We start from the raw sequence: 27,695 nt of genomic DNA, 5'->3' as shown, positions 1-27,695 counted from the left end.
TCTGGGGACTGAAAAAGGGAAAGGGAGAGGAGAGAATATAGACCTTAAAATTTACCTGTGGGTTCAAAATTCCAGTGGGTGGCCTAGTCTGAGGTAGGCTTACCTGGGATAAGCAAGGTCCTATTAAGTCTGGCCAGCCTTTCACTTCTTCCTTGTGCACATTTTCAGCATTTATACATGATCTTTCCTAATTATTAAGTAATCTATGCTATCAGAGAAGACTTTCATACTTGTTTTGTGTTATGGGCCAAAACCAAAACAAAACAGTACACTGAGTGAGAGATATTATTCTGGGTGATATCTTTGTTATTTGAGCTGGTTATAATTAATGTGGATTAACATAATTAATCCACAACAAGCATTAAAAACAAACTTACTTTGTAGTTGAAGATTTTATTAGTAAAAGAGGTTCCTAAATGTTTCCTTTTCAGCCAAGTCTCTTTAGTTATTATTGTAAACTCAGACTTGGAATTAATACAGCCCCTCAAATGCCTGGCTCTGGGGTCTCATTTTGCCATCTGGTTGGACTTCTATCTTCTTTCTAACTATCTTCTTTCCCAGAAATGATCATCAATTTCACTGAGCATTTAGAAGTTAAGGTGAAAACTATTTAAATATGTTTTTGAGGCTTAGTATTTGCTTCCAGGGTGATGCATTAGCTAATAGTTATTTTTGGTGGAAGCTGCCCCCTCTTATTATTGTTTATGAGTCTCTGTTCAGCTATTTTGAACTCTGGGCGACAGCATGTAGTACTTTGGAGCTACGGTGTATGGTGCTTTCAAACACACTGCTCTGGATTTCAGAGCAGAATCTGATTCAGTGAGACCCCACCCTGTAATAGAATTGGGAGTGGTTTGGGAAGATCCTATGTCAAAGTCTACCTTTGTATTTTCTATGAAAAAAGGGTTTGAGGAAATGAACAGAATAACATCTTGGGTGAAATAAAATTCTTTTAAAATTTAGTTGGAGTAGAGGATGGATGAAGAGGATGGGAGGTATGTGATACTCACGGTGCAGATCCACCCATGAAGTGTTTGAGAGTTGCGTACCCTGCGTCCATCCCAGCCCTGCTTCTGCCCATGGCAGCCTAAGAGGAGGCAGGGCTAGTGCTGGCCCAGGCCAGGTAGAGTGGGGTTTCACCTGTAAAGCAGAACTTCTAGACCACATAGCCCTTTTAGGGTGTGGAGAAAAGGGAACCCTCGTATGCTGTTGACGGGAATGTAAATTGGTGTGGCCACTATGAAAAACGGCATGGAGGTTCCTCAGAAAACTAAAAATAGATCTACCATATGATCCAGCAATCCCACTCCTGGGTATTTATCTGAAGGAAACAAAAACACTAATTAGAAAAGATACATGCACCCATAACTGAATCACTTTGCTGTACAGCAACAATTAACACAACATTGTAAATCAACTATACTTCAATTTAAAAAAAGAAAGGACACATGCACCCCTATGCTCATTGCAGCATTATTGACAGTAGCCAAAGTATAGACGCAACCTAAATGCCCATCAATAGATGAATGGATAAAAAAGATGTGATGTATATACACAATGGAATATTACTCAGCCATAAAAGAGAGTGAAATCTTGCCATTTGCGACAACATGGATGGGCCTGGAGGGCATTATGCTAAGTGAAATAAGTCAGACAGAGAAAGACAAATACTGTATGATTTCACTTTTGTGTGGAATCTAAAAACAAAACAAATGAACAAATAGCAAATAACAAAACAGAAACAGAGTCATAGATACAGAGAACAAAGAGGCACATGCTTGGGGGAGGGTTGAAGGGGGAGAAGATAAATAGGTGATGGAGATTAAGAGGTACAAACTTCCAGCTGCAAAATAAATGTCACCCGTATGAAATGTACAGTGTGGGGAATATAGTCAATAATTATGTAATATCTTCCTGTGGTGAGAGATTGTAACTGGACTTATTGTGGTGGTCATTTTGAAATGTATAGAAATATCAAATCACTAAGTTGAGTAACAAGAACTAGCATAGTGGGCTTCCCTGGTGGCACAGTGGTTAAGAATCCACCTGCCGATGCAGGGGACATGGATTTGATCCCTGGTCTGGGAAGATCCCACATGCTGGAGCAACTAAGCCCATGGGCCACAACTACTGAGCCTGCGCTCTAGAGCCTGCGAGCCACAACTACTGAGCCCGTGTGCCACAACTACTGAAGCCTGCACGCCTAGAGCCCGTGCTCTGCAACAAGACAAGCCACGGCAATGAGAAGCCCACGTGCAGCAACGAAGACCCAGTGCAGCCAAAAATAAAATAAATAAAATAAATTTATTTAAAAAAATAAATGACTAGCATAGTGTTGTAGGTCAGTTGTACTTCAAAAACAAACACACACATTCATAGAGAAAGAGATCAGATTTGTGGTTACCAGAGGTGGGGGGAGGGGGAGGGGGAGTTGGATGAAGGCAATAAAAAGGTACAAACTCCCAGTTATAAGATAAATAAGTGCTAGTGATGTAATGTACAACATGATAAATATAGTTAACACTGCTGTGTGTTGTATATGAAAGTCGTTAAAAGAGTGAATCCTAAGAGTTCTCATCACAAGAAAAAAATGTTCTATTTCTTTAATTTTGTATCTATATGAGATAATGGATGTTCACTAAACTTATTGTGATAATCATTTCATGATGTATGTAAATCAGATCACTATGCTGTACACCTTAAATTTGTGCAGTGCCGTATGTCAATTATATCTCAATAAAACTGGACAAAAAAATAAAAATAATGTAAAAAATAAGAAAGAAGGAAGGAAAGAAGGAAAGAAAGAAAGGAAGAAAGGAGAAGAAAGAAAGAAAGAAGGAAAGCAAGCACATGGCCCTTATCGCCAGAAATGAGCGGGTGTAACCCAGATCCTGCCATGAAAAGCCTTCATTTCCCTGGGGCAAGTTCAGAAGGGCTCTTCATGCCCTGTGATGGGCTGACCAGCTGGCAGAGTGCCAGACCACAAAACCAGCACCTGCCCTAGAAAAGAGAAGAAAGAACCCACCTAAGGCTCCAGGCCCCCAATTAGAATTCTTACGTTGCTCAAAACTGAATTGATTACGTTTGCTTGACATCCCTCCCTCTCTCACTAGGATGAATTGATTAAAACACCAATGAGGGGCTTCCCTGGTGGCGTAGTGGTTGAGAATCTGCCTGCTAATGCAGGGGACACGGGTTCGAGCCCTGGTCTGGGAAAATCGCACATGCCGCGGAGCAACTGGGCCCGTGAGCCACAGCTGCTGAGCCTGCGCGTCTGGAGCCTGGGCCCCGCAACGGGAGGGGCCGCGATAGTGAAAGGCCCGCGCACCGCGATGAAGAGTGGCCCCCGCTTGCCACAACTAGAGAGAGCCCTCGCACAGAAACGAAGACCCAACACAGCCAAAAATAAGTAAATAAATAAAGTAGCTATTAATTAAAAAAAAAAACACCAATGAGACCAGCAGAGATGTTCAATCTCCAGATCTAGATGAAGAAAATGTCTCTTGCATTTTACCTCCAAGCAACCTTTGGGCAGAGTTTTAAGTATTACCTATTCTCCTACATTTCTGGCAGTATGAACTAGTTGACAGATGGACTGTCTCTGAAATGAATTTGTTGCAACATAAAATGTAACTGCTGTTTTTAGAAAGTTGAAGGAATAGTTGCTACTACAACCCTGTTCATGCCGCTAGAATACTATGCTGTTTTCACCCTTATTTGACACCTCCGTACTTTGTTCGCCTCCTGTTCTGTGGTATTTTTACAACACAAGCAGCTCCTGTTAACTTTTTTTTAAAAGATGTAAGATTTTTTAAATGTGCTGTTACTATTTTCACAACTTTTATATAAAATTGCTTCGATGTACATATTCCTACTTAACTAGTTAATGGAATGCCTTGGTTTGCAGAGAATGAATTCAGGGGTGTCACACCTGCAAGACATATGACTGTTTGTGGCCATGCTTTAGTGATAGCAAAGCAGGCAAGATCCAGGGGGGCCTTGAGTTGAGTGGGACATGTTTTAAATAATTGATCATGAGAAGAAAGCAATTGATTAATCTCTTTCACTGGCAGCTCTGTGTTTTTTTTAACATCTTTATTGGAGCATAATTGCTTTACAATGGTGTGTTAGTTTCTGCTTTATAACGAAGTGAATCAGCTATACATATACATATATCCCCATATCTCCTCCCTCTTGCATCTTCCTACCACCCTCCCTATGCTCACCCTCTAGGTGGTCACAAAGCACTGAGCTGATCTCCCTGTGCTATTGCAGCTGCTTCCCATGAGCTATCTATTTTACATTTATTAGTTTATATATGGCCATGCCACTCTCTCACTTCGTCCCAGCTTACCCTTCCCCCTCCCCGTGTCCTCAAGTGGCAGCTCTATTTTTTAATGAAAGGAATCTATGCTTTTCCCTGGGCATATGTTAACTTTCAACCAAAGTAAAGACAAAAGGAGCATCCAGAGTTAAAAACCTAAACAGACCCTACTGAAGTTCGACCTTACTAATTGGGATTGTGTGATCATTTGGATGGGAAAGTTTTACTTTGCGCCACCAGTTAAAAGTATTCGCTAAGCTGTTAATATTAAACAGACCAAAAGTTTTTTTTAATTTTTAAAATGTTCACCTTTAGATATTTTGGGTTAAAAAGAGTAACTCCTTTGTCGAAGTGTAGTTTTCAAGAAGTTAAATACATGACTCTCATACAAATATGGAATGAACATGTACCAGAGATTTAGTCAACTCATTAATGAAGGAACTAGCAGAATGTAAAGCTGGTTCAAAGGAGAACCAAAGGAATGGGTTTAAGGGCATTCAAGAAAGGATATCGGGATAAGATGCCAGGGTTAGATATAAGACTGGTTAGCGGTCTAACAGGAGAGTAAATCTGGACAGAAATCATCTGCACATCTACCAGACAAGAAGCTACAGGTTATGGTTAATTTTCAAAGTCCAGGCTTTTAATTAGTAGTAAAGAGCTTGTCAAACACAGATCCAGTGCCCTGGGTCATGAAACAATTCTGTGTGGGCTGTTAATACTCCTGCATGACACTGGAGGAACATGCTGCTCTCCTTCACCTTGTTTACAAGGTTTGGATAATTTTCCTTAACATCTTATTATTAAAGTGAGCTTCTACCTGTATAGGCACCAGGAATAGACAAATTCTTAGAGACAGAAAGTAGAGTGGCGGTTGCCAGGGGCTGGGGGGAGGGAGGGAGAATGGGGAGTTATTGTTTTATGGGTCCAGAGTTTCAGTTTTGCAAGATGAAAGATGTCCTGTGGATGCATGGGGATGGTGACTGCACAACTATGTGAATGTGCTAAATGTCACTGAACTGTACACTTAAAAATGGTTAAGATGGTCCATTTTATGTTATGTGTGTATTAGCAAAATTAAATAATTTTAAAAAGTGAGCTGACACATAGGTATGTGAAGAAAAAGTTAACAATTCTCCATCCTACTGAGATAACCCATTTAATAGCCCTATGTTTGTCTTAACTCACTTTTCCTCGTTCATAAAAACATAAGTAGACTTTTTAAAAAAGGGATTATTAAAATTCTTTGTGAAATTTTCTCTTTTAACAATATGTCATGGACAGGCCTCTAGGTTACAGATATTGATCTAACCCATTCTTTTTAATACAAACTCCATAGACTGGATATATCGTAATTTATCCAACTATTGCTCTACTGATGGAAATTTGAGTTGTTCCCAGGTTTTGGGGGTTTTTTTGCCAGTACACAAACTGTTATAATAAGGCCATTTGAATACAAGAGAGTGATGCTGAAGGCCAGGACCTGAGTAAAGATGGCAAGAAGGCAGAGGAGGGAAATGGATCAAAGAAATGTTTTCTTGGGAAAATGGATTGGATTTAGTGGACAGTTGAAAATTTTGGTGTAAGAGTGGGAGAATGCATAGCGCTGCCATTTTATTAAAAGTGGGAATAGCAGAAGGTTTCAGAAGAGATGGCAGAGAAGCTGAGAGGGTAGAGTTTGTGTTGACAATGCTGTGTTTGAGTTAGGTGTGCCGTCTCTGCCCAGCTTGGGGAAGATATCACAGATAAAGACATAGATTTGAGAATCCTTCACACAAAGTCATAGTTGAAGCTCTGAGAGTGGATGAGACCTGTTCCCAGGGAGGCCTTGTATTCGAGAGGAAGGAGGTGACATCCATGGGAGTTACTTGCATTTAGGGGTCTGGCCAAGGAGACTGAGAAGTTGTGGTCAGAGGAGGAGGAGGAGGAACAGGCAAGTAAAGCCCGGAGAGGGAGGAATCTGAGATTACGTACCAACTAGTCCAATCTTAGGAAATGTAATAACGTTAAGTACTGTTAGGTCTGAGCAGTACGGACGTTCCCTCTCACTGCTTGCTGTGTATGCCTTTCATGACCCCTGCCTCTGTGAGTCTGTTTTCAAACGCTGGTTTCCTTGTGTATAAACCACCAGAAGCAGTGGTACAGTTTGGTAAGCCAATTTGGGCCACTGCTTTGAATTTAAGGACTAAGCCAAATCAAATGGCAAAGGGGCACAGTTTGATTTTAGTTTGGCATCTCTCAACAGTAATTACAAAGTCATTTTTTTAAGGCTAGATTAGGTTCATATAAACAAAGACTTTATTATTAAAGGAGAGTATGTGTCAATTTCACAAAGCCATGTGAACTAGAGAGGCTGCAGGGGTTCCCTAAGGAAGCAGTGAACACAGGGATTTCTAAAACATTTAGAATTAGCTTTGAAGCTGTCTCAACAATCTGTATTACCATAATTACCCTATTGCCACCAGATCTTTTTATAAAGGATCTGTGAATTTTTACATTCTGTCTACCTTAGGTGATTGGAAGGGAGACTGAAGGGAATTACTAGCAGTCCAAATGCCTTATTTTGTTACCTTTCATGGTTTTGAGAAATACCCAAGTTTGGAAGAGCAACTGAGTCATTGGAACTGCTTGACGCCACTGAAGAGTGAAATCAGTGGGAATTTGCCAAGTTTGAAGCTAGATTCAATTTATAATAATTCAAAAATTGGTTCCCAGTCTTATATCAGATACCATGGTTGGAGGTCCCTAAAGACGAATCAAAAGAAGTGAAGCTGAGGAGTCTTACCCATAAAGTGCTTTGTCATTTTGTGGGAAAATAAAAAAGAATGCATAGAAAAATATTGAAGAAAAATCTCTAAGGTGTCCTGTGACCCTCAGGATTGTGTTTATTGTTGTTGAAGGAATTTGCAGGTAGAGTGAGGTTAGTCCATACTTGAGTTCTCTCGAGCCACAGGACCATTTGGTAAGGAGAAGGCAGGTGTGGCAACAGTGGGAGACTGGCAGGTTAGGGAGGCGGCAGGTGGTGAACGAGCTGGTTTCCAGGTAATGTGATCACAGTAGGTTTATATGGTGGTCATTTTCAGGCATGATGGACTCGGGCCATCATCTTGGGTTACTTGATTATAAATTGCAAAGAAGGAGGTCATAGCTGTGGAGTGTTGATCTAAACAAAGACAGATGAACCCACAGTGGAAAGCTTGTTGTAGGTTTGTGTCACCTTGAATATCTTTAGTAGTTTGCCACTAGTAGAGACTGCTAACTGAGGGTGGGGCAGTAAGATTCCATCAGAATCTTACTGTGCTCAATACTAGTTCATCTAGATGCGTTCATGTGTCATGGGAACTTATCATGTGTGCCAGTAGGTCCTTAGGAAAGCAATTTAGTGACTGAACTCACCTCGTCCCTACCCCGGCTGAGTGCCCATACCAACTGCTTGCAGGAATAATCTGGACAAATCCTGGATTCTTCGCCCAAGGCCCTGAATTGTACAGGAGTCATCCAACCTTGGGAATAGAGAGGTTAAGAATGGAGATTTCCAGCTTTGGTGTTGCTTCCCAGTCACTTGGCAGTGGAAAATCTTTACTCGCAGAGGCTGCCTTTGGCTTTAATTTTGGACCAGTTGCTGAGTCCTGCTCTGGTCTTGCCTGAACATGCAGACCTGGAATCCCAGGACCTGCTTTTTTTGCACCATCTCTGTAATTCACAGCTGCACAGTTTTGAAAGAGGCGCCAAAATCCAGACACAGCAAAGCAGCCTCTTTTGCATGTGCTGAGGTCCTGAATGACAGTTTTATCTTGGACATGTTCCCTTTTCTTTCCTCTTCTGCTTCTTCATTTTTATCTCTCTCTGTAATATATAAATAATGGACTTATCCTATTTACTGCACAGAGAAAATTAAATGTCTGAATTGTTTAGAACTATGGGAAAGTATTTCCAGAGTGTGAAAAAATAGACACTGGACATTTCAGCTTTTGGTGTAGTGGGAATTTATTACTCAGCTCAGTAACAGTTTTGGTCCAAACCAAGCAGTTGTGTGGGCAAGCAGTGCTTTCCTGAATAGCACTGCAAGAGACAGTTTTGTTCATATTTGAGACCGCATGAGCCAAAGGTATCTTTCCATCAAAGACTGATTATCTCTGAGTCTTAGACATATCACAGAAGCTGTGGAGCCCTAGCCAGTGGATTTTACTTGCATGAGACATTGCACAGCTCCCAAAGGGGAGGGAAACAAAAGGGGAGGGAGGCAAGAGAGAGAACTCAGAGCCCAACAATAAATAGCTCTTTGTACCAGTCCCCCCCTCCCAAACCCCATACTGCTGAGATCATAGAGTAAGTTAGCAGCATGCAGTAGAAGGCACTGCTGCCCAGCAGCTTGGCAGATGATGACCAGATGTGAACTTGTCTGTCCACAGTGTGTGGCTGTGACCTGGCCCAAGGGGGCTTCTTCATAAAGAACGGAGAGTATCTCTGCACCCTGGACTACCAGAGGATGTATGGCACGCGCTGCCATGGCTGCGGGGAGTTTGTGGAAGGAGAGGTGGTGACCGCCCTGGGCAAGACCTACCATCCCAACTGCTTTGCTTGTACGATCTGCAAGTAAGTGTGGCTTTCCCCAACAGAGAAGCGCTGGGTTCTGCTGTCAAAGCTTGGAATGTGCGCTTTGGTCTTCAGTTGTACTTAGTCTTATTTTTTTTTAGTATTTATTTATTTTGTCTGTGCCTGGTCTTAGCTGTGCCATATGGGATCTTTTAGTTGCAGCATGTGGGATCTAGTTCCCCGACCAGGGATCGAACCCGGGCCCCCTGCACTGGGAGCGTTGAGTCTTAACCACTGGACCACCAGGGAAGTCCCTTGAGTTGTACTTAGTCTTAAAATATCTGTTCTTTAAAAAAAATTTTTTTATTGAAGTACAGTTTGATTTACAATGTTGTGTTAGTTCCAGGTGTACAGCAAGGTGATTCAGTTATACAAATATACACATATATCTTTTTCACATTCTTTTCCATTATAGATTATTACAAGATATTGAATATAGTTCCCTGTGCTATACAGTAGGACCTTGTTGTTTATCTATTTTATATATAGTAGTTTGTATCTGTTAATCCCAAACTCCTAATTTATCCCTCCCCCTCTCCTTTCCCCTTTGGTAACCATAAGTTTGTTTTCTATGTCTGTGAGTCTATTTCTGTTTTGTAAATAAATTCATTTGTATCATTTTTTTTAGATTCCACAGATAAATGATATCATATATTTGTCTTAAAATATTTTTTCTGATGCACCTTTAGATGTTTTTATTTTCCTAGTGTGTTATTAGACTTAGTCAAAAAGTAATTTACTTAGGAAACTTTATATGTGATATCTTCCACTAAATAATGTGACTGATTTTAAGTGCCTTGAAACCAAATCTGAAAGCAGCTCTAGGTCTTGAGACATTTTGAGCAATGGAAACGTGGGAGGAAATGGCATAAATACTTGGAAAGATGAAGCTTATTTGGAAGTATCAGTTCTTATCAGATGAAGCTTATTTGGAAGTATCAGTGTGTGGGAGTGGGTGTGTAAAATAGTTGCATTTGCTCTATAACCAGGGAGAGCAAACTGCCCCATGGGCCAAATTAGACCCAATACCTGTTTTGTAAATAAAGTTTTATTGGAACACAGCCATGCCCGTTTGTTTCTGTATTGTCTGTGGCTGGTTCCAAGTGACAGTGGCAGAGCTGAGCAGTTGTGACAGAAACCTTATGATCTGCACAGTCTAAAAAAATATTTACAATCTGATCTTTCAGGGGAAAAGTTGACAACCCCTCCTCTCTATCATCCACCAAGGTTAGATCTTTACTGCACAAAGCAGCTTGATTAAAACGATCAGTCAGAGAGAAGAAGGAAACTGTGTGAAGTGTGAGTGGAAAATGTGGTTCATTGTTGTTGTGTTTTGAGTGCTACACATTACAGAATTTACAATGGGTTCGATTCCTATAATGAGGAGACTCACCAATAAAGGATCAGCTACTTAATTGACCCATACTAATCAGGCAATCCCATGCCTTTTGGAATGGTGTTGCTTCTGTGTGCTCCATTTTGCTATGCCTTTGTAAAAACTACAGTTCAGTTCAGTTTGTTTTGTTTTTCAGCATTTCATGTTTCTAGGCCAGAGGAATGTAAACTCTAGAAGGGTAAATATGATTTTGTATAATTAATTAACAAGATAATACACATGGATAAATTGTAATAAGATTTAGATGAAATATTCATCATCAAATTATTTTAATAACTTTATATAACTATTAGCCCATTTTTTAATTATATATATTTTTTAAATCATAATTTAAAAATTCTGGGTTAATGAGCTGAAATTTTTTCTGTATTTAATCAAAAGCAAAGCTTCCTCTTGACCTCTCCTTTTTCAGGCTGTAGCTCACAGCCCGGTTAAGAGCCTGGACTGGCAATCGGGAGACCCGAGTTCTGGTCCTGCTTCCTGGGCTGGTTTGAGACCTATGTGAGCTAACTTTTCCACAGCAATTGTCTCATCTGCAAGGCGACAGGCTGTGAAATGGATACAAGTGATTCCCCAAACCTGGATGGTCACTGGAATCCTCTAGGGAGGGTCTCTTTAAAAATATCCATTTCTAGCCTTTCTCCCTCCTAACTCATGATGATTTAGTAGTTTCTGAAGGGTTACCAAGGAGGAGGAGACTCGGTCAGGTTGGAAGGCGCTGGCCCAGGTAAACTCCGAGAGCCTTCCTGATCTTGGCCCCGAGAGATCATTGCTTCAAGTTGGTAACGGACAGACATTCATCAGCTGTAGCCCTGTCCCCGCGTGTCTGAGCCCGCAGAGAGGGGCCCGCTGTTGCTGCTCTAGTGCTACTGCCACTGCTGCTGAATGACGCCAGTTTCCTCTGCGGAGGCGGCCTTTACAGTTTACAAATTGCATTCATGTAGAAATTAATTTAACCCTCTTGAGCAATTCTGTGAGGTCAATCAGGAATTAGTATCCCTACTTATGTGTGACTTTGAGACCCAGAGTGTAAGGGATTTTCCCGGTCCCTCACATCGCAAGGCCAAGATTTGAACTCAGGTGTTCTGACTCTAAATCCAGTTCTCCTTCTATTACAAACATTCAGGCAAATATCAGAAGGAAGTGAACCCAATGGGCAGAGGACGTAGGGAAATGAAGGGGGGTCATTTGTGAAATAACAAAATTCAGAATTCAGAAGACCTGGTCGCGTTGTTGAGAACTGGACTCTGGTTTGTCCCATGGTGGATCTGTGTGGGGTTCAAGTTTAAAAATATAAGCTTAGATGAGATGCAGGGCTTGGACTAGGGTGAAGCCAGGGAGGGTCCTGGGCGCACAGTTTAAAGGGGCGCTTACTCCCGGGTCATGCGGTGCCCCTGACAGTGGGGGCCTCCTTAGATGCTTGGCCTCAGGTGCCTCGCTGCCCTCACCCTGGTCCTGGCCCTGATCAGAGGCAAAGAACCTGAGCTTATTGTGTCTGTGGACCCTTCACTCCCTGAGGGCCTCCTTACAGAGCAGATTGGAGGCTTGCTTGGTTTTAATTAATAAGTGTGAAGCGATAAGCCTGTTGGTATCCACCAGAGTGTGACTTTGATTATTAAAGACAGAGCAAGTTCTGAGTTGGTGGATACCACCTGCACCTGCCTGTGGCTTGGTCTCCCTAGCTGGTCAATCCACGCAAGTTGCTTAACCTCTCTGGGCCTTATCTGAGCAATGGAAAGTAACACGGCACCAGGAGAGGAGAGGAGAGGAGAGACCACCTCAGCTCAGCACTTCTAAAATTTGGCGGTGTGAGAGTTTAAAACTCTCCTTGATGACTGGCAACAAGCACATTTGTGGAGTTAAGTCCAAATTTACTATCTGTGCGTGCATTTTGGTAAATCACCAACAGTTAGGCGGCCGAAGGGCAACTTAAAGCAGCTGTGAACGTAAAACATGTCCAGAAGCTTGAATTTGTTCTTAAGAAATTGCTTCTGACCCAGATGTGTGGGGATGTTTGGCTTATGAGTTGCAAATTTCCTGATTGACAGAATCACACATTTGAAAACTCACGATGAAGATCATTGGCACATTGGTCAGTTGCAAGAAAGTAGGCATGGAACCTGTCACATGGCTATTAATTAATGACTTTTTTTTAAAGCTATCTGCCTGCTGAACTGGGAGCAAAAGAAACTGGTAACGTACCTGAAAAGGCAATATTTTTGCAACGTGTGCTGTTATTGATGAATATCTAATGTGAAAGGGAAATATCTTTCTGAAAAGAAGCTAATACTAATTTTTAAACAGATATTTATAGCATCTTCGTATTTCTCCAAGTTTATAAGGGACTGGGGCCCTAGCACTGTGAGATATTTAGTTCGCCCATTCAGACGTCCAGGACAAAGTCTAATTCAGCATAATTATCACATTGGTCCAGGGAACTTAAAGAGTTAATGCTTGACCTGTAACCAGTTCTCTTGGGGGAGGGCCTTAAGCTTGAATAGGAATCCATGGCATTTAAAATATTTCTTCATGGAGGTGTTTCCATTTGGAAAACGGAGAATTTTACTGTGTGTGCCCTGCTAGGTGACTTGTTGGAACATCCCTCCGCGAATGAGTGGAGGTAAATGGTATCATTTTACTATCTGGTTGCCTGTAGAAGCCGCGCATTCTCCTTTCCTCTCAAAATGAGGCACGTTTGTTTGTTTGTTTGGACTGGATCCAGCTGGCTGGCTTGCTTCAGGCTGCATTTCAGATGGTTTGTCTGGTGCTCCTCTTTGAAGCAATGAATCGGCACCGGAGGCCAGCAAAGCAGGAGTGAGGAAGAGGAATGAAATTGCCGCAATAACCTTGAGGGCCATGTCTTTCTGTCTCCAGGCGCCCGTTTCCACCCGGAGACCGAGTCACGTTCAATGGGAGAGACTGCCTTTGCCAACTCTGTGCACAGCCGATGTCTTCCAGCCCGAAAGAAGCCTCCTGCTCTGGCAGTAAGTGCCCCAGCCACCTGTTGACATGAATTCCTTCATTCCTCAAAGGTAGCTTAGGCAGGTACCTTCCTTTTTGAGAAACTCTGGTGGCGGGAGCCAAGAGTAGGCCGATCTAAGGCATTTTCAATTGTAAAACGTGATGCGTGGAGAAGCCTTCACTAAAACCCATGCAGTGAGAAGCATCTCCCTTATTTCAAAAGAACAGAAATAGAATTGGACATCACACTGTGTCTTTTGATAGTAAATGAAGGAAAAAGAATTATAAACTGTTACATCAGAAACGCCCCTCTCTGGTCATGGAGGTTAAGCTGTGAGAGCATTTGGTGGTGATGTGATTGATGTCTCTGTGTATTAAAAAAGCTATCCCCCACTGTGCCTTGGGCGAATGTGGTGGTTATAATTTACTCTTAAATAATTCTTTATTACTTATCACCCTTAAGTATTCTTTATTCACCTGGAGGGTTTCTGACATTTATTCATTGAACAGATAATTTGCTGAGCACTTACAATGTGCGTGTCATTCACACTAGAGATACAGGCGTGGACAGAACATACTCAGAATCCTCAGGAAGCTTCTTTTTTAGTAGGAGCAGGTAGACAATGAATGCGTGTACAAAAATATCTAATACCTGAAGAAAATTAAAGTAGGAAGAAAAAGCAGGGCAATGGGTCTGTGTTCGTATGGGGCAATCAGGGAGACCACTCTTAAAAAGTGTCACCCAAAGCGAGATTGGAAGAAAGTATGGGACAAGCCATCCATACATCATGGGATTGGTAATTCTTGATGACAAGGCTTGTCTTACCTGTGTGAATCCAAAGAAAACCAACTTCCTTCCAAATAAAAATAGTGGCCAATTGCAGTATTTCTTGTAGTAAATAGCATTGGGTAGGTCAGTTCACTCTGAAGTGAGAGGGATTCTGAACTCAGACAGCAAGCAAGGAAGCTCTCCTTCCCTCTGTTTCCTGGGGCGTTAGGACCTGGTCTAGAGGTTTGCCTCGGTTTCTGTGGATTGTGCCCGACCTCAGAGAACAAATGCCTTTAAACCCTGCCAGTCTCAGCACATAAGAATGAGATAAGCCCCTTCTGCTCTGGAGGAATTTCTTGTAATTTATAACAGCGCTTCCAAATCTTCCTGTTAAAGTAGAAGAGTTATACCTGTTAAAAATAAGAATGTTATGACCAAAAGTATTTACATAGAAATTGGATTTTGACCATTGGGAGAAGAGAAGAAAATAAATGTATTAGTGCATCTTATTCAACACACATGATCAGATCCTTAGCATGTGGATTTATATGCCCTACTAATAAATAACAAGCAGCCTGGGTAGGGTAAGGGCTACAAAACAGGACACTATCCTAGACCCCTAATAGGGTTTCAAGTCCCTCACTATGCTTACCTACTCTGCCCCATGCAGGTCATTGGGAAGGTGACCTAGGTTGAGAATAGGTACCCCTTGCTTGAGAGGGCTTGCTTTGAAAGTATGTTACCAAAAAACTTTGCAGGAATTCTTCAGTCTAGTTAAGAAAAAGAGGATGTTATGAGTCCCAGGATAGGATGACAATCTATAACAGAAGATCATGTCCATAGGCCTATTATAGGACTGGCTGCATCCTCAAATTCAGTGGAGTCCTTTGGTCCAACTACCTTTCTTGATAGGTGAGGATATTGCAGCCCACGAGGATATTCAAGGTCACACAAGCTATCCAATAATAAGGTAGGGTTAGAGGCAAGGCTTCTGACTCCGAGTTTGGGGCTGTCTTTTTGTTTCATCTAATACTCCTCATTGTTTGGTTTAAGAAACAGAAGGAGGATATTTTTAAAGGTTTCCAGTCCTCTTCCTCCATGTAATTTGGAAGCGTATTTCCTAATCATAGCTCCACCAAAATGGTTATTCCAATTTTTATCAAACATTGTTTTGCTTTATCTATATTTTCTTGTTTTATATGACATAGTTGTTATGCACATAAAAAAGAAATTAAAATTCTAAGTATAAAAATGTATCAGACTCAAATTCATTACATTTCTAATGCTAGATTTAACAATTATTGCATACGTGCAAATTGTTGGACCAAACCATATTTTCTCCTTTGCTCCCAATGGATGAATCCCTTTTCTCTGTGCAACTGCTTTGGTCAGAACATTTTTATTTTCAACAAGTACTTGTCTATTTAGATAAGTACTCAAATAGCATTTCTGGGGCGTGTGGGTGTGGGTGTCTGTCAAAAAGAGAGCTCTTATATATGGATACACACATGCAAAATACCCAAAGGAGGCAGGCACACAAATACAAGAGCAAGTGAATTTTCAGCAAGTTTCTGAAATTCATTGGAGCATAATTAGAAAACACTTGGTTATTCTTTGTAATTCTTTAAGAAATGCCCTATATTTTAAAACTATGCTGATGTTACTTTGATTCTTATTTTAAAAGAAAAAAATTTAACGTGGCAAAACTTCCTAAAGAAAAGCAAAAAAATGAAACTTTTCTTTGATAATGTTCACAGTGTTGGTGAAATAGATCAGAGAGCCAAGGTCCTCTTTTTCGTTTGAAGTGTTCTTTCACAAATGAGTTTGCTCTTCTGAACCGAAATTTTATTTCACGTTCTGTGGCTGGTTTTCCATAATCACTGAATAGGAGGTGAAGACAGTGTGAGAGGGAGAGAAGAAGTGAAGAGTGGCCCATGGAAGCAAGTCAATGATGTGATGAGAATTAACACAAAATAGGCTCTGTTTGCGCTTACTCAGTAGAGGTGCAATTTCAGCCACTCAGGGGCTACCATGTCTGTGTTGCTCTAATTTAGGGAGACGTCCCAGTGGAGTGCCTGTGATGTCTTGGGTCCTCTGCTTGGTGCTTTCTTCCACATTGCAGTAATTCTTCTCACCTTTATTTCATTTTCTTCTTAAAACATTTGCGTAGTACTCACTGTGATCAGCACTGTGTAGCTGGTGTACAAATTTTAACTCATTTAATCCTCAAAACCACCCTATGGGTTGGTACTAAAACTATCCCCTTTTCACAGATGAAGAAACAAAGGGCCATAGAGGTTAAATAATTTGCCCAAGGTTACACAGTGGTAGAGCTGGGATACAAACCCAGGCTCCAGATGCCATGTTACTGTCCCGGATATTTATTTCACAATGTAGGTATCACTGTCTGATTTCCAAAGATGGGGGGTGCTGAGCCTTGGAGCAGTGACCTGACCTGTCTGCGGATTTACTCAAGTGTCTGCCTGCAAGGGCTGTGTGCTTTCTATGTGCCATAGTTGCCTCCCTGGTGTAGCAAGGTTTAGTGAATAGAAACCATCAGGAAGTTATTCATAGAAACAAACTACTTCAATTAAAGATTATTGCCCTTGAATTAGTAAAAACTGTTGCTGCACCCAGTCTAATGCAATTTGAATTCAATAAGCAACAAACATTACATAACGTGGAGATAATAGTAAACATTGCCTCACAGGGTTACAATGAACATTAATTAAACTGCTTTTATAATTGGTAAAAAAAATCAATTGCCCATGTCTAGCTGATTCATACTTTAGAAATAAAAATGTATGTCCAGAAAGCATGATGCTCTCCCAGAAGTTTATTGACACTCCTTTAAGGCCTAACTTCACTCCATTCTTCATGTATCTGCCAGTAATTGAGGGCCTGGTTCTTTGGTTTAAGGAGCCACATGAGGGGGAGTCTGCGTGTGACAACCTAGAGGGTAGGGAATCGGGTTTGGATGTTGCTTCCTGCACGGCTCGGGTCTATTTCAGGCACCTGAACAGAAGTGGGTTGCGGTCTACGATCACCCTTTCCATTTCAAAGGGTGTCTGACTAGTGTCTGATTGTGTGTGGGTTTGGCAGATTGATGCGATGAACACCCCCACACACATACATCCAAACGCATCTTCCTCTCCTTTACCCCCTCTGTACAGCATGGCCATTGTTCCAACTTCCATTGGAACTCCTAAGGTATTGGGGCAAATGCTCTACTTGGACTGAATTTAAATCATTTCAGATAAACAGTCATGTGCATGTTTTCAAAGGGGAGGAAGATTTTTCAATTATTTTACTTTTCCATTTGGTGCAATAGCTTTTAATAGTTGCAAGATAATGTTTCTTTTATCTATGTTCTGTCTCAAAAAAACATTTGTAGGTTGAGTGGGATTGTCTGCTGAGGCACCTACAATAGGTGGAGTGGTGATGATCTGATGCTGGCATCTGACTGCCTGGGTCAGGCTGTGGCTCTAGCCATCTCCCGACCTCTCCATCCTCCATGTCCTCTTCCGTAAAATGGGATGGCAATAGGTACCTATCTCGTAGGATTAAATAAGTAAATAGATAAAAGTACTGAATACTTATAAAACAAAAACTTACTGTTCAGGCATTGACTTCTGAATTTTTGTGTATGACAATCTTTGCTTTTTGTGACTATGCTTTTTTCACTCTACCGTTCATGGTGGCTGTCTTTTCTGTTCATTTGATATTTTCCACAAATATATAAAACCAGTGAAGGCAGGAACACGTGCACACATACAACCCGTGGATTGTTGAGTTTTGACTCATGGTGATGGGTTTTGCAGCAAGGTCTTCAAAACAGATCAGCCCCACCTTCTTGAGACACTTTCTTCCAGCAGGATAGGATGGCAGAGGAGGCTTGGCAGGCCTCTGCCAAAGAGTATGGGTTCTGGACAGGTTGATGGCTGGTTTTTATCCCAGTTCTACCACATACAGGCTGTGTGGCCTTGAGAACTCAATCTCTGCCAGCGTTTCTTTGCCTATAAAATGGGAAACAATAATAGTTCCTTTCTCATTGGGTTGTTGTGGGGATTCATATAAGTAAAGTACTTAAAAGATTCATGATACCTAATAAGCTCATCCAAATGTTAACCATTGTTCTTTAAGGAAGTTACGAGTCTAGAACTCGAGCTTAGAGATAATTTAGAATCAGAAAGGAACAGAAGAAGAGAGCGTAACATACTGGTTTCCAATGTGGGCTCTACCTTTCAGAGCGCTTGGGTGTGACTCCTGGTCCTGCTTCTTCCTAGCCATGAAGTCATGGACAAGTTATTGGATGTCTCAGAACCTTCATGCTCTCATCTGAAAATCGGAAAATAGCTACTCCTAAGGGTTGTTATGGGAATTAAATAAGATACTACTACGTGGGAGGACAGTGTAAATGTGGGGAGGGTACTTGTAAAAACAGCACAGGGGGAACCCAAACAGAACAAAGGCTTTGTTCTTCCACGTCCTGAGAAGAAAAGCTGGAAAGTTAGAGCAAGGGCGCCAGGTCTCTGGAGGCTTTGAGGAGTTTGGCAATGTGGAGCTCGGCTTAACCTGGAGGACAACCAGATGAAAACAATGTTCTAGAAAGATTAAGGTGGTAGTGGCAATAGTGGTGCGCAAAATCAGTGATTTGACATCAGTGATCAGAGCTGGGGAGACCATTGGTTGTGGGTACAGGTAATGGCTGTGAGAAAAGGTGAGGAAGATGAATGAAAGGACTATATGTCAAAGAAAGATATGGATGTCATTCATTCATTCAATGAGCATTTCTTTGAGCACCTACTGTGTTCCTGGCACCAGCCAAATTCTTTACTGCACAGTTAACACTATGTATTATGGTGATACATTTGTCACAATTAAAAAACCAACATTGGTACATAACCTGTTGCATTTTAATTGTTTAAATGTGTGCCCACCTCCACTACCAAGTTAATGAACTCATTAAAGATAAGGACCCTGCTGTCCTTCTCTCTTATACAAGGTCTAGCACATAAAGCCCTAGATAAACATTCCAGAAATTGAATCAAAGCCATCTTTATCTCTAAACAGAGCTAGTAACAATCTTCTCTTTTTAAATGGGTTTAAGTGTTCATTGTAAAACAATACAAATTTTACAGAAAAGTACGAAGAAGGAGATGAAAATCACCCGAAATCCCATCACAATGAGATTACCTCTGTTAACATTTTGGTGGACATGCTTCTGGATTTTGCTCTAAGTGCTATAGACACATGTACAACTTCGCATAAATTCTTCCCATAGCATTTTGTTCATGTGTCTTCTCATCAAACATCATTTGTTCTTTTGAGTGTCACACAAAAGATTGAAAGCTTTGAATTTGCTTAGGCTCCCTGGCTACAGGGCCAGCTCACAGGTGTCCCGGCCAGAGCTGTGCTTTGCATTTCTATTGTGACAGTTATTACCACATAGCTCCCCTAGCTCTTTGCGTCTTTTTCTCTCCAACCAGACTATGAGCTACCTAATGACAAGCTCTTTTTTTTTTTTCCCCCTAAGAATAACACTGTGCACACAGCAAGTACATGAATGTTCATTTTGTGGGTAAATTGATGCCATCCCAGGAGAGCCTTTCAGGTAATAAATCTCAGCTCCCAGGTCTGGAATGTTGAGTTCTGAATGCTACTTGAATGACGATGGTGACAATGGCTTTTGTGGTTTTGTAAAATTACATAGTACAGCTTGGGTGCATTGAGGGCAAGGTGTATTGGCATGTTTAAACGTTCATTTTCTCATCTTATTTACAGGTCTTTCCTCTTATTTAATAAACGGGGAAGGAGCTATTGCTTTAGATAATTTGGCTGATGACAGCATCACAAGGTTTTTTTTGATTTGGGTGGTTTTTTTTTCAGTAGAAGTGTCAGGGAATGTATTTCCCAACTTTGAGTGTAAGGTTAGAGAGGCCTCACCTCTCTGGGCACTTAGGGTGCCAGCCTCTGGCCTGGAAGGACAGGGTCTAACCTGACATGGCAGTTCCAATATTGCTCTACTGGGTACAGATTAGACTGTTGAGAGAGTTTGGAATTGACATAGTAGCCAAAGATTCATTGCAGGAGGACAAGGTATGTCGCAAAAAGGAACATTAATATTTAGATTTGTCAGACTGAAACCTGTTACAATTAGGAGTCAGACATAAAGATCCCAGAGTGACATATCTTTTCACTTAACCAGAACCTGGATTATCCCGGTCGCAAGAAAGGAAGAAAAGTTCCCGCCTTATAGGGAATGGGTCCAACTAAGGGGCAAAAAGGGAAAATGGGTACAAAAAAATGTTTCAGTGGTTGGCAAGTTAATGGTATTTTGTTATTTGCTGTTTGCATTTCACTAGATACGTCTTTATGTAATAAGACCCACACCTTCTGACAACTTATCAATAAAACTAGAATTTTAATGATTGGAAGAGTGGTTATTCCCCAGTTTAATTTTTCAGCAGCAGTAAAGATTTAGCTGTTCAAAGGACTGCTGTGTATATCTATAGTTGTATATTCCTATAGACTGTCCTCAGAGGGATACTGAGAAATTACTCTTAGTGCTTATCTCCAGAAGAAAGGGAGCGGTAGCAAGGAGATAGGGAAGGAAAGGAATTATTTTTACTACATGAAAAAAAAAAAGTTTAACTGTGTGTATGTATTACCTATTTAAAACCAAAGCAGGGCTTCCCTGGTGGTGCAGTGGTTGAGAATCTGCCTGCCAATGCAGGGGACACGGGTTCGAGCCCTGGTCTGGGAAGATCCCACATGCCACGGAGCAACTGGGCCCGTGAGCCACAACTACTGAGCCTGCGCGTCTGGAGCCTGTGCTCCGCAACAAGAGAGGCCGCGATAGTGAGAGGCCCGCACACCGCGATGAAGAGTGGCCCCTGCTTGCCACAGCTAGAGAAAGCCCTTGTACAGAAACAAAGACCCAACACAGCCAAAAATAAATAAATAAATTAATTAATTAAAAAAAAAAAAAAAACCAAAGCACATCAAAAATAAAAATAATGTTAAATTTAAAAAATAAAAAAAAAGGGACTTCCCTGGTTGTGCAGTGGTTAAGAATCCACCTGCCAATGCAGGGGACATGGGCTCGAGCCCTGGTCCAGGAGGATCCCACATGTTGCAGAGCAGCTAAGCCCGTGCACCACAACTACTGAGCCTGCGCTCTAGAGCCTGCGAGCCACAATTACTGAGCCCGTGTGCCACAACTACTGAAGCCCACACACCTAGAGCCCGTGCTCTGCAACCAGAGAAGCCACCACAATGAGAAGCCCATGCACTGCAACGAAGAGTAGCCCCTGCTCACCGCAACTAGAGAAAGCCTGTGCGCAGCAACGAAGACCCAAAGCAGCCAAAAATAAAATAAATAAATAAATTAATTAAAAAAAAAAAAAAGAAAGCCCGTGCACAGCAATGAAGACCCAACGCAGCCAAAAATAAATAATATAAATAAAAATAAATTTATAAAAAAACAAACAGAAAAATAAGTAAATAAATAAATAAAAGGCCCTTTCCAGACTGGAGTCTCACTGCAGTTTGCCCTTGCTGTGACCTTCAGTTGTGTATGTATTAAGTGACTGGTCACATGAGGAAAGTACTGAAACTGACATTCTACCCTTTCTTTTCTTCTTTCTATCTTTGGAATAGAGTCAATGAGCTGATGTTGGCTAATGAGTACTGGATCTGAGAAACTGGCGTAAAACTCAAGTATGATTTCCTCTTTGGCAAGAGCCCGGTTTGCTGGGTGACCGTAGCCAGTTAAAGATTTATCATGAAACTCCTCACCAGGTTAAAGTTTACAACTTAATTAAGGAAATCAGTATAAGGGCAAACCTTCTTGGTACAGAATTTTTTGACTGAAATTCACATAACATAAAATTAACCATTTTAAAGTGAATGTTTAAGTACATTCACAACATTGTCCAACCACCACTTCTATTTCCAAAACATTTTCATCACCCCAAAAGAAAACTCTGTACCCATTAAACAGTTACTCCCAGCTCACCCCTTCTCCCAGCCCTTAGGAACTACCAATCTGCTTTCTGTTTCTGTGTCTTCACCTATTTTGGACATTTCACATAAATGGCATCTTACAAGTATGGCTTTTTGTTTCTGGCTTCTTCCACTTAGCATAATGTTTTCAAGGCTCATCCATGTCGTAGCATGTGTCAGAATTCCTTCCATTCAATTCCTGCTTAATAGATTCATAACCAATTAATGGAGAGGAAAGGCAAACAGTCTGGCTCCTTTTAATAAAATTTCCTATTCAGATCCTGGTCATGAATATGAGAAAAAACATACCCAATGCTGATTAAAGGAGGGGGCGTCTTGACCTTGAGAATTCGTAGTACTCCTGTCGGAATTCTGTGAGCACTGGCTTAAGGGTTAGAATTGGAAGTTTCAAATGTGTAAATGGTCTGTATTTATAAAAATTAAGACCAAAGCTATAAGTATATATGATATCCACTTTAAAAGAAGGAAAGATGGGATTGATTGCCAAATATTAGATAATAGAGGGCTCAGGAGATGACTGTTCCTGGTCCTGCCTACAGCTTTCCTGATGAGGCTGATAATCTGCTGCTGTTATGGCCCATGAAAACTTGTTTGTTGTGCAGTATTGTTTTCCCAAGACAACAAGAACCTTCTCCTAAAATAGCAGGTCAGAGGCTGCTCTGGCTTGTGATGTTTCCATCATGGCCATCAAGATAGCAAAGGGAGCAGCTAACCTAGGCAAGGACATGGGTGATTGTGCAAAGTCTGGTTCAAGGTTACATATTCAGGCAGCCCATAACCTTTTAAAATAATTCTGCATCATTTTTAGTGAATTTGATATATAAATTATTGAGAGCCATAAGATGGCAAATACACCGCACCTATGTATTTGAATATAAATAAATATGAATGTTCCAGTTCCCCTCAGCCCCAACTAGTATTTGTCTCGTGACCCCATGTATTGCTTTTTGGCAAATGGCAGCATAGAATTTCAGAAGTTAAAAAGCACTTACAAAACTAATTCTTGAAAAGTGCTTAGCCTAACACATTTGCATTTTGCCCGCTATCTGTCCTTTCTTTTGGTGACCTCATACCCATGGAATTTGCCGTGACACGGATGGTGGCCGGTCAATAGTTGTCAACTCAGATGTCTGGTTGGAACTTGGCAACACCGAGCAGCACAGGTGAAGAGCAGACATTCAACAATGTCCACTTGCTAGATGGACGCTCTTATCACTACTAAATGATGTGGCCTTTTTAGTCAAGGAAGGGTTTTCAAATACCCAAACCCCAAACCCCTTATACCTTAACGATGTTAGAACTGTAAGCCAAGTCTTGTTAAAAAAAAATAGCATAGGGAATGTCTGGATTTTTTTTAAATTGATGGGTACAATTTCAAGGGCCTACAAAAAAAGGGCCAGGCTGGTAACATAGGTGCATATGCTCAGTTCAAGCTTGAAAACAGGTGGCAGTGGACATTTAGACCCTAGGGAGGGATGCGAACCTTGGCAAACTGAAAACATCTGTCCTGTCTAGGGTGGGCACCCACTACGTGCCTCCCACAGTTATTCCCACGAAGGAATCCACGTGCCAGAGGCTGATCAGACGTGTTGAAAGCTTGTGTCAAAGGCAGCTTGTTGACCTCACAGAATCTGACCCATGTTCAGGTCACACTTTTCTTGTCTCCGCTTTCTCTCTTTTTGGGTAGAACAGCTGTTCTCTGGTATTCTGCATTCACCATTTTATTACACAAGGTCATGGGAAATCCACATCCTGTGGGAGACATTGAATGACAAGATATGATGTCATTAAATTCAGGGTTCAAGTTAGCCAAACCCTGGAACTTAAATTGGGGGGTTTTGTTTGTTTGTTTTCCCTAAAGCTCCTTATATTGACTGCTGGCCAGGGATAAAGTGCCTCTAGTTAACAGTCTATTAAAAGGACACCACTTGAATATAGAGTCTCCAAAATCGTATTCTACTTTCTATTAATAACAACCTATGTCTGTTTTTCAGTGTATTTTTTGCTTTGTTTGCCTGGTGTGTCTTCTTTCTGCTGAAATAGATGTGTCTGGGACAGATCTTGTTACGCTTTTTTAAAATTATTTCTTTCCTTCTGCCACATCTCCTAGGCTAGAATGAGAAAAACTCAAAGTTGATGACTAATGATGTGCAATTTTTGACATGGAGTGATGTCTCAGACACATTGTTCCTTTCTAAGAATGTGTACATTCAACATGCAAAAAGTATATATAACATGCATCCATAATAGATTTAAATTAACAACAACAAAACACCCAGCAAAAATGAATTACCCAGGGGCTACGGGGAATGTTGAATGTTCGTTTTCTCTCTTTCCAACTGCTCAGTTGTTATTTTTTTTTTTAATTTTTATTTATTATTTACTTATTTATGACTGTGTTGGGTCTTCGTTTCTGTGCGAGGGCTTTCTCTAGTTGTGGCAAGCGGGGGCCACTCTTCATCACGGTGCGCGGGCCTCTCACTATCGTGGCCTCTCTTGCTGCGGAGCACAGGCTCCAGACATGCAGGCTCAGTAATTGTGGCTCACGGGCCCAGCTGCTCCGCAGCATGTGGGATCTTCCCAGACCAGGGCTCGAACCCGTGTCGCTGCATTGGCAGGCGGATTCTCAGCCACTGCGCCACCAGGGAAGCCCCTGTTATTATTTTTTAATTTGCAAGCAGGAAAGCAAGGACAGCTTCTGGTTCTGGATCCCGTTTGGGCCATGTGGATTCCTTGCCCTCTGTTCTTCTGATCTGATTCATCCCAGGGCTGGATGGAAACCCAGAGGGCAGAGCCCACCCAGGGACAGCTCGGGGAGCAGGAGTTCCTGAGGGTTCCACCTGTCATCCAATTCCCAGATTCAGATGGATAGAGAGGTCACCTGTGGCCCAGAACCTGCTTGGGAAAAAGAGAAGGAGCTGGGAAGAGAGTTGGTAGAAATATATGCTAAGAGGAAAGGATTAGTTCATTCTTTTTTTTTAATATAAATTTATTTATCTATGGCTGCATTGGGTCTTCATTGCTGCGCGCGGGCTTTCTCTAGTGGTGAACAGGGGCTACTTTTCATTGCGGCGTGCAGGCTTCTCATTGCAGTGGTTTCTCTTGCAGAGCACGGGCTCTAGGCGCGCAGGCTTCAATAGTTGTGGCACACGGGCTCAGTAGTTGTGGCACATGGGCTCAGTAGTTGTGGCTTGTGGGCTCTAGAGCGCAGGCTCAGTAGTTGTGGCTCACGGGCTTAGTTGCTCTGCAGCATGTGGGATCTTCCCAGACCAGGGCTCAAACCCGTGTCCTCTGCCTTGGCAGGTGGATTCTTAACCACTGTGCCACCAGGGAAGCCCGGTTCATTCATTTTGATTCAGTCAGAACAGAAACAATGGCTCTCTCCCCATCCATCAATTCCTTGATCTCCTCTGCAGCCCCCTCCCTGGCAAGCCCTGCTCTGGCCCTCCCAGTACGGTTGATCCATCTTTGCCTCCTGCCCCCAAGATGCCCAAAGACAGGGAGACCTCTCCCTGCAATGAGAGACATCACTCTGCATAGGGGACAAAAAAGAGAAAGCTGGGCTTTAAAGACAACGATGGGGAGATGGAGAGAAGATGGGGGTGGGAGATTTGATCTCTGCCTGTCTTCCCGCCACTGGGATTCCTCTCTGTGTCGCCAGACATTGCTCTCTGCCTCCTCCTTCATTCTTGAAATACAGTCCATCCCTGTTATTTGCAGATTCTGTGTTTGCCCATTTGCCTACTCGCTAAAATTTCTTTGTAACACCAAAACAAATACTCCTGTGCTGACCCAGCAATCCCACTACTGGGCATATACCCAGAGAAAACCATAATTCAAAAAGATACATGCACCCCAAAGTTCATTGCAGCTCTATTTATAATAGCCAGGTCATGGAAGCAACCTAAATGCCCATCGACAGACGAGTGGATAAAGAAGATGTGGCACATATATACAATGGAGTATTACTCAGCCATAAAAAAGGAACGAAATTGGGTCATTTGTAGAGACGTGGATGATCTAGAGACTGTCATCCAGAGTAAAGTAAGTCAGAAAGAGAAAAACAAATATCGAATATTAATGCGTATATGTGGAACCTAGAAAAATGGTACAGATGAACCGGTTTGCAGGGCAGGAATAGAGACATAGATACAGAGAACAAACGTATGGACACCAAGGGGGGAAAGCGGTGGGGGTGGGGGTGGTGGGATGAACTGGGAGATTGGGATTGACATGTATCCACTGATGTGTATAAAATGGATGACTAATAAGAACCTGCTGTATAAAAAATAAATAAAATTAAATTCAAAAAAAAATGCTCCCACACTTTTCTGGTCATTCACAGACAAGTGCAGAGCTGTGAAAAATGTGAGTAGCCGACTTCACGTGCTCCTAGCTGACGTGGAACATGGGGACACTCTGCCTTCTTCTTTCAGCTCTTACACTGTAAACATGTGCCCTCTTCGAGGTCTATTTAGAGCAGCATTTTTTGTATTTTTGTGCTTTTTAAAATTGTGGTAAGATTTTATAACATAATATTTTATTGCTTTAACCATTCGTAAGTACACAATTCAGGGGCAGTAAGTACGTTCACAACATTGTGTAACCATCACCACTCTCTACATCTCAAACATCTTGAATGAACCCACCTGAGAAAGCTGCCTGCCAGGCATTAGTAAGAGGTTATGAGGAGTAGGACCTGAGGCTGGGGAGGATGGAGGGGGTCTGTTGAAACAGGTTAGCCAGAAATTGCACACTTTTGTCAAGGAACTCAAAATGGGTCCTATTAAAAATTCTCCCTAGAGTTAGCTGAAAGACAACAGTTACAACACCTTGTCCTCTGTACCTCTAATCCCCCTCCCCTCTGCCCGGACTCCCAAGGAGCCACAAGCCGGACAGGAAGGAGTAAAGAAGTAGAAGAGGCTGTGCCCCCTCCTCACTGCAGGTCTCCTATTTGGGTCCGGCCTGAGCTGGGAAAAGGGTGCAGCTCTGATGTGGACGTGAGAATAAAGTTTTCGACTATACTGGACTTTTAAGAGCTGAAAGTGACCAGAAAGCTATGGGATCTGCCTAAGATGTTATTAAGGGTGAGAAAGGGAGCTCTGATAGAGGATAATAAAGGTAGCAACAGAAAAAAATAAGACTACTGTTTTGTCCCACTAGTGTTCTGGCCCATTCTATACGCTGATTGTACAACGCATAGGGATTAAGGACCTCAGGGGCAAAGAGACCTGGGGTCAAATTCCAGCTCTGACACGGAACCAAGGGACCTTGGGCAAGCTAGGTAACACTGGGCTTCAGTTTCTTCATTTGTAAAACGGGCAGATGAACAATACCTACCTTCTGGGGCTGTCATGAGAGTGGAGAGAACATGTGTGTAATCCCCCAGCAGAGTGTCGGGCACATGGTAAACAATCGATGTCTGTCCTCACACTTGCAATAACAAGTGCATCCCCAGTGAGCCAAATGGTGGCCATGCACACCTCTCCCACTTCTGTCTTCTCCTTAGCGTGCCATCAAGAGGAGGGGCTCCAGCCGGCTTCCTGCCTTCCAAATCTTCCAGACTTAGCAGGCTCCAGACTTTTCGTTCATGAACGCTACCAAGCTCCAGGACAGTCCGG

The 27,695-nt window shown here is 42.0% G+C and overlaps 1 protein-coding gene across 1 annotated transcript in view; it reads left to right on the top strand.

The window, feature by feature from the left end:
* The window catches only part of ABLIM1 (actin binding LIM protein 1), a 183,862-nt gene that overhangs the window by 49,534 nt on the left and 106,633 nt on the right, over positions 1–27,695 (top strand). Inside the window, exons 3-4 of the mRNA XM_068548618.1 lie at positions 8,737–8,920; positions 13,191–13,300. Coding sequence (XP_068404719.1) covers positions 8,737–8,920; positions 13,191–13,300 — 294 coding nt within the window. The remainder of the gene's footprint in view (positions 1–8,736; positions 8,921–13,190; positions 13,301–27,695) is intronic.

The sequence above is a fragment of the Eschrichtius robustus genome, chromosome 7 (genome assembly GCF_028021215.1).
Source record: "Eschrichtius robustus isolate mEscRob2 chromosome 7, mEscRob2.pri, whole genome shotgun sequence".
NCBI classification, from domain to species: domain Eukaryota; kingdom Metazoa; phylum Chordata; class Mammalia; order Artiodactyla; family Eschrichtiidae; genus Eschrichtius; species Eschrichtius robustus.
This window is presented reverse-complemented; position numbering and strand designations above follow the sequence as displayed.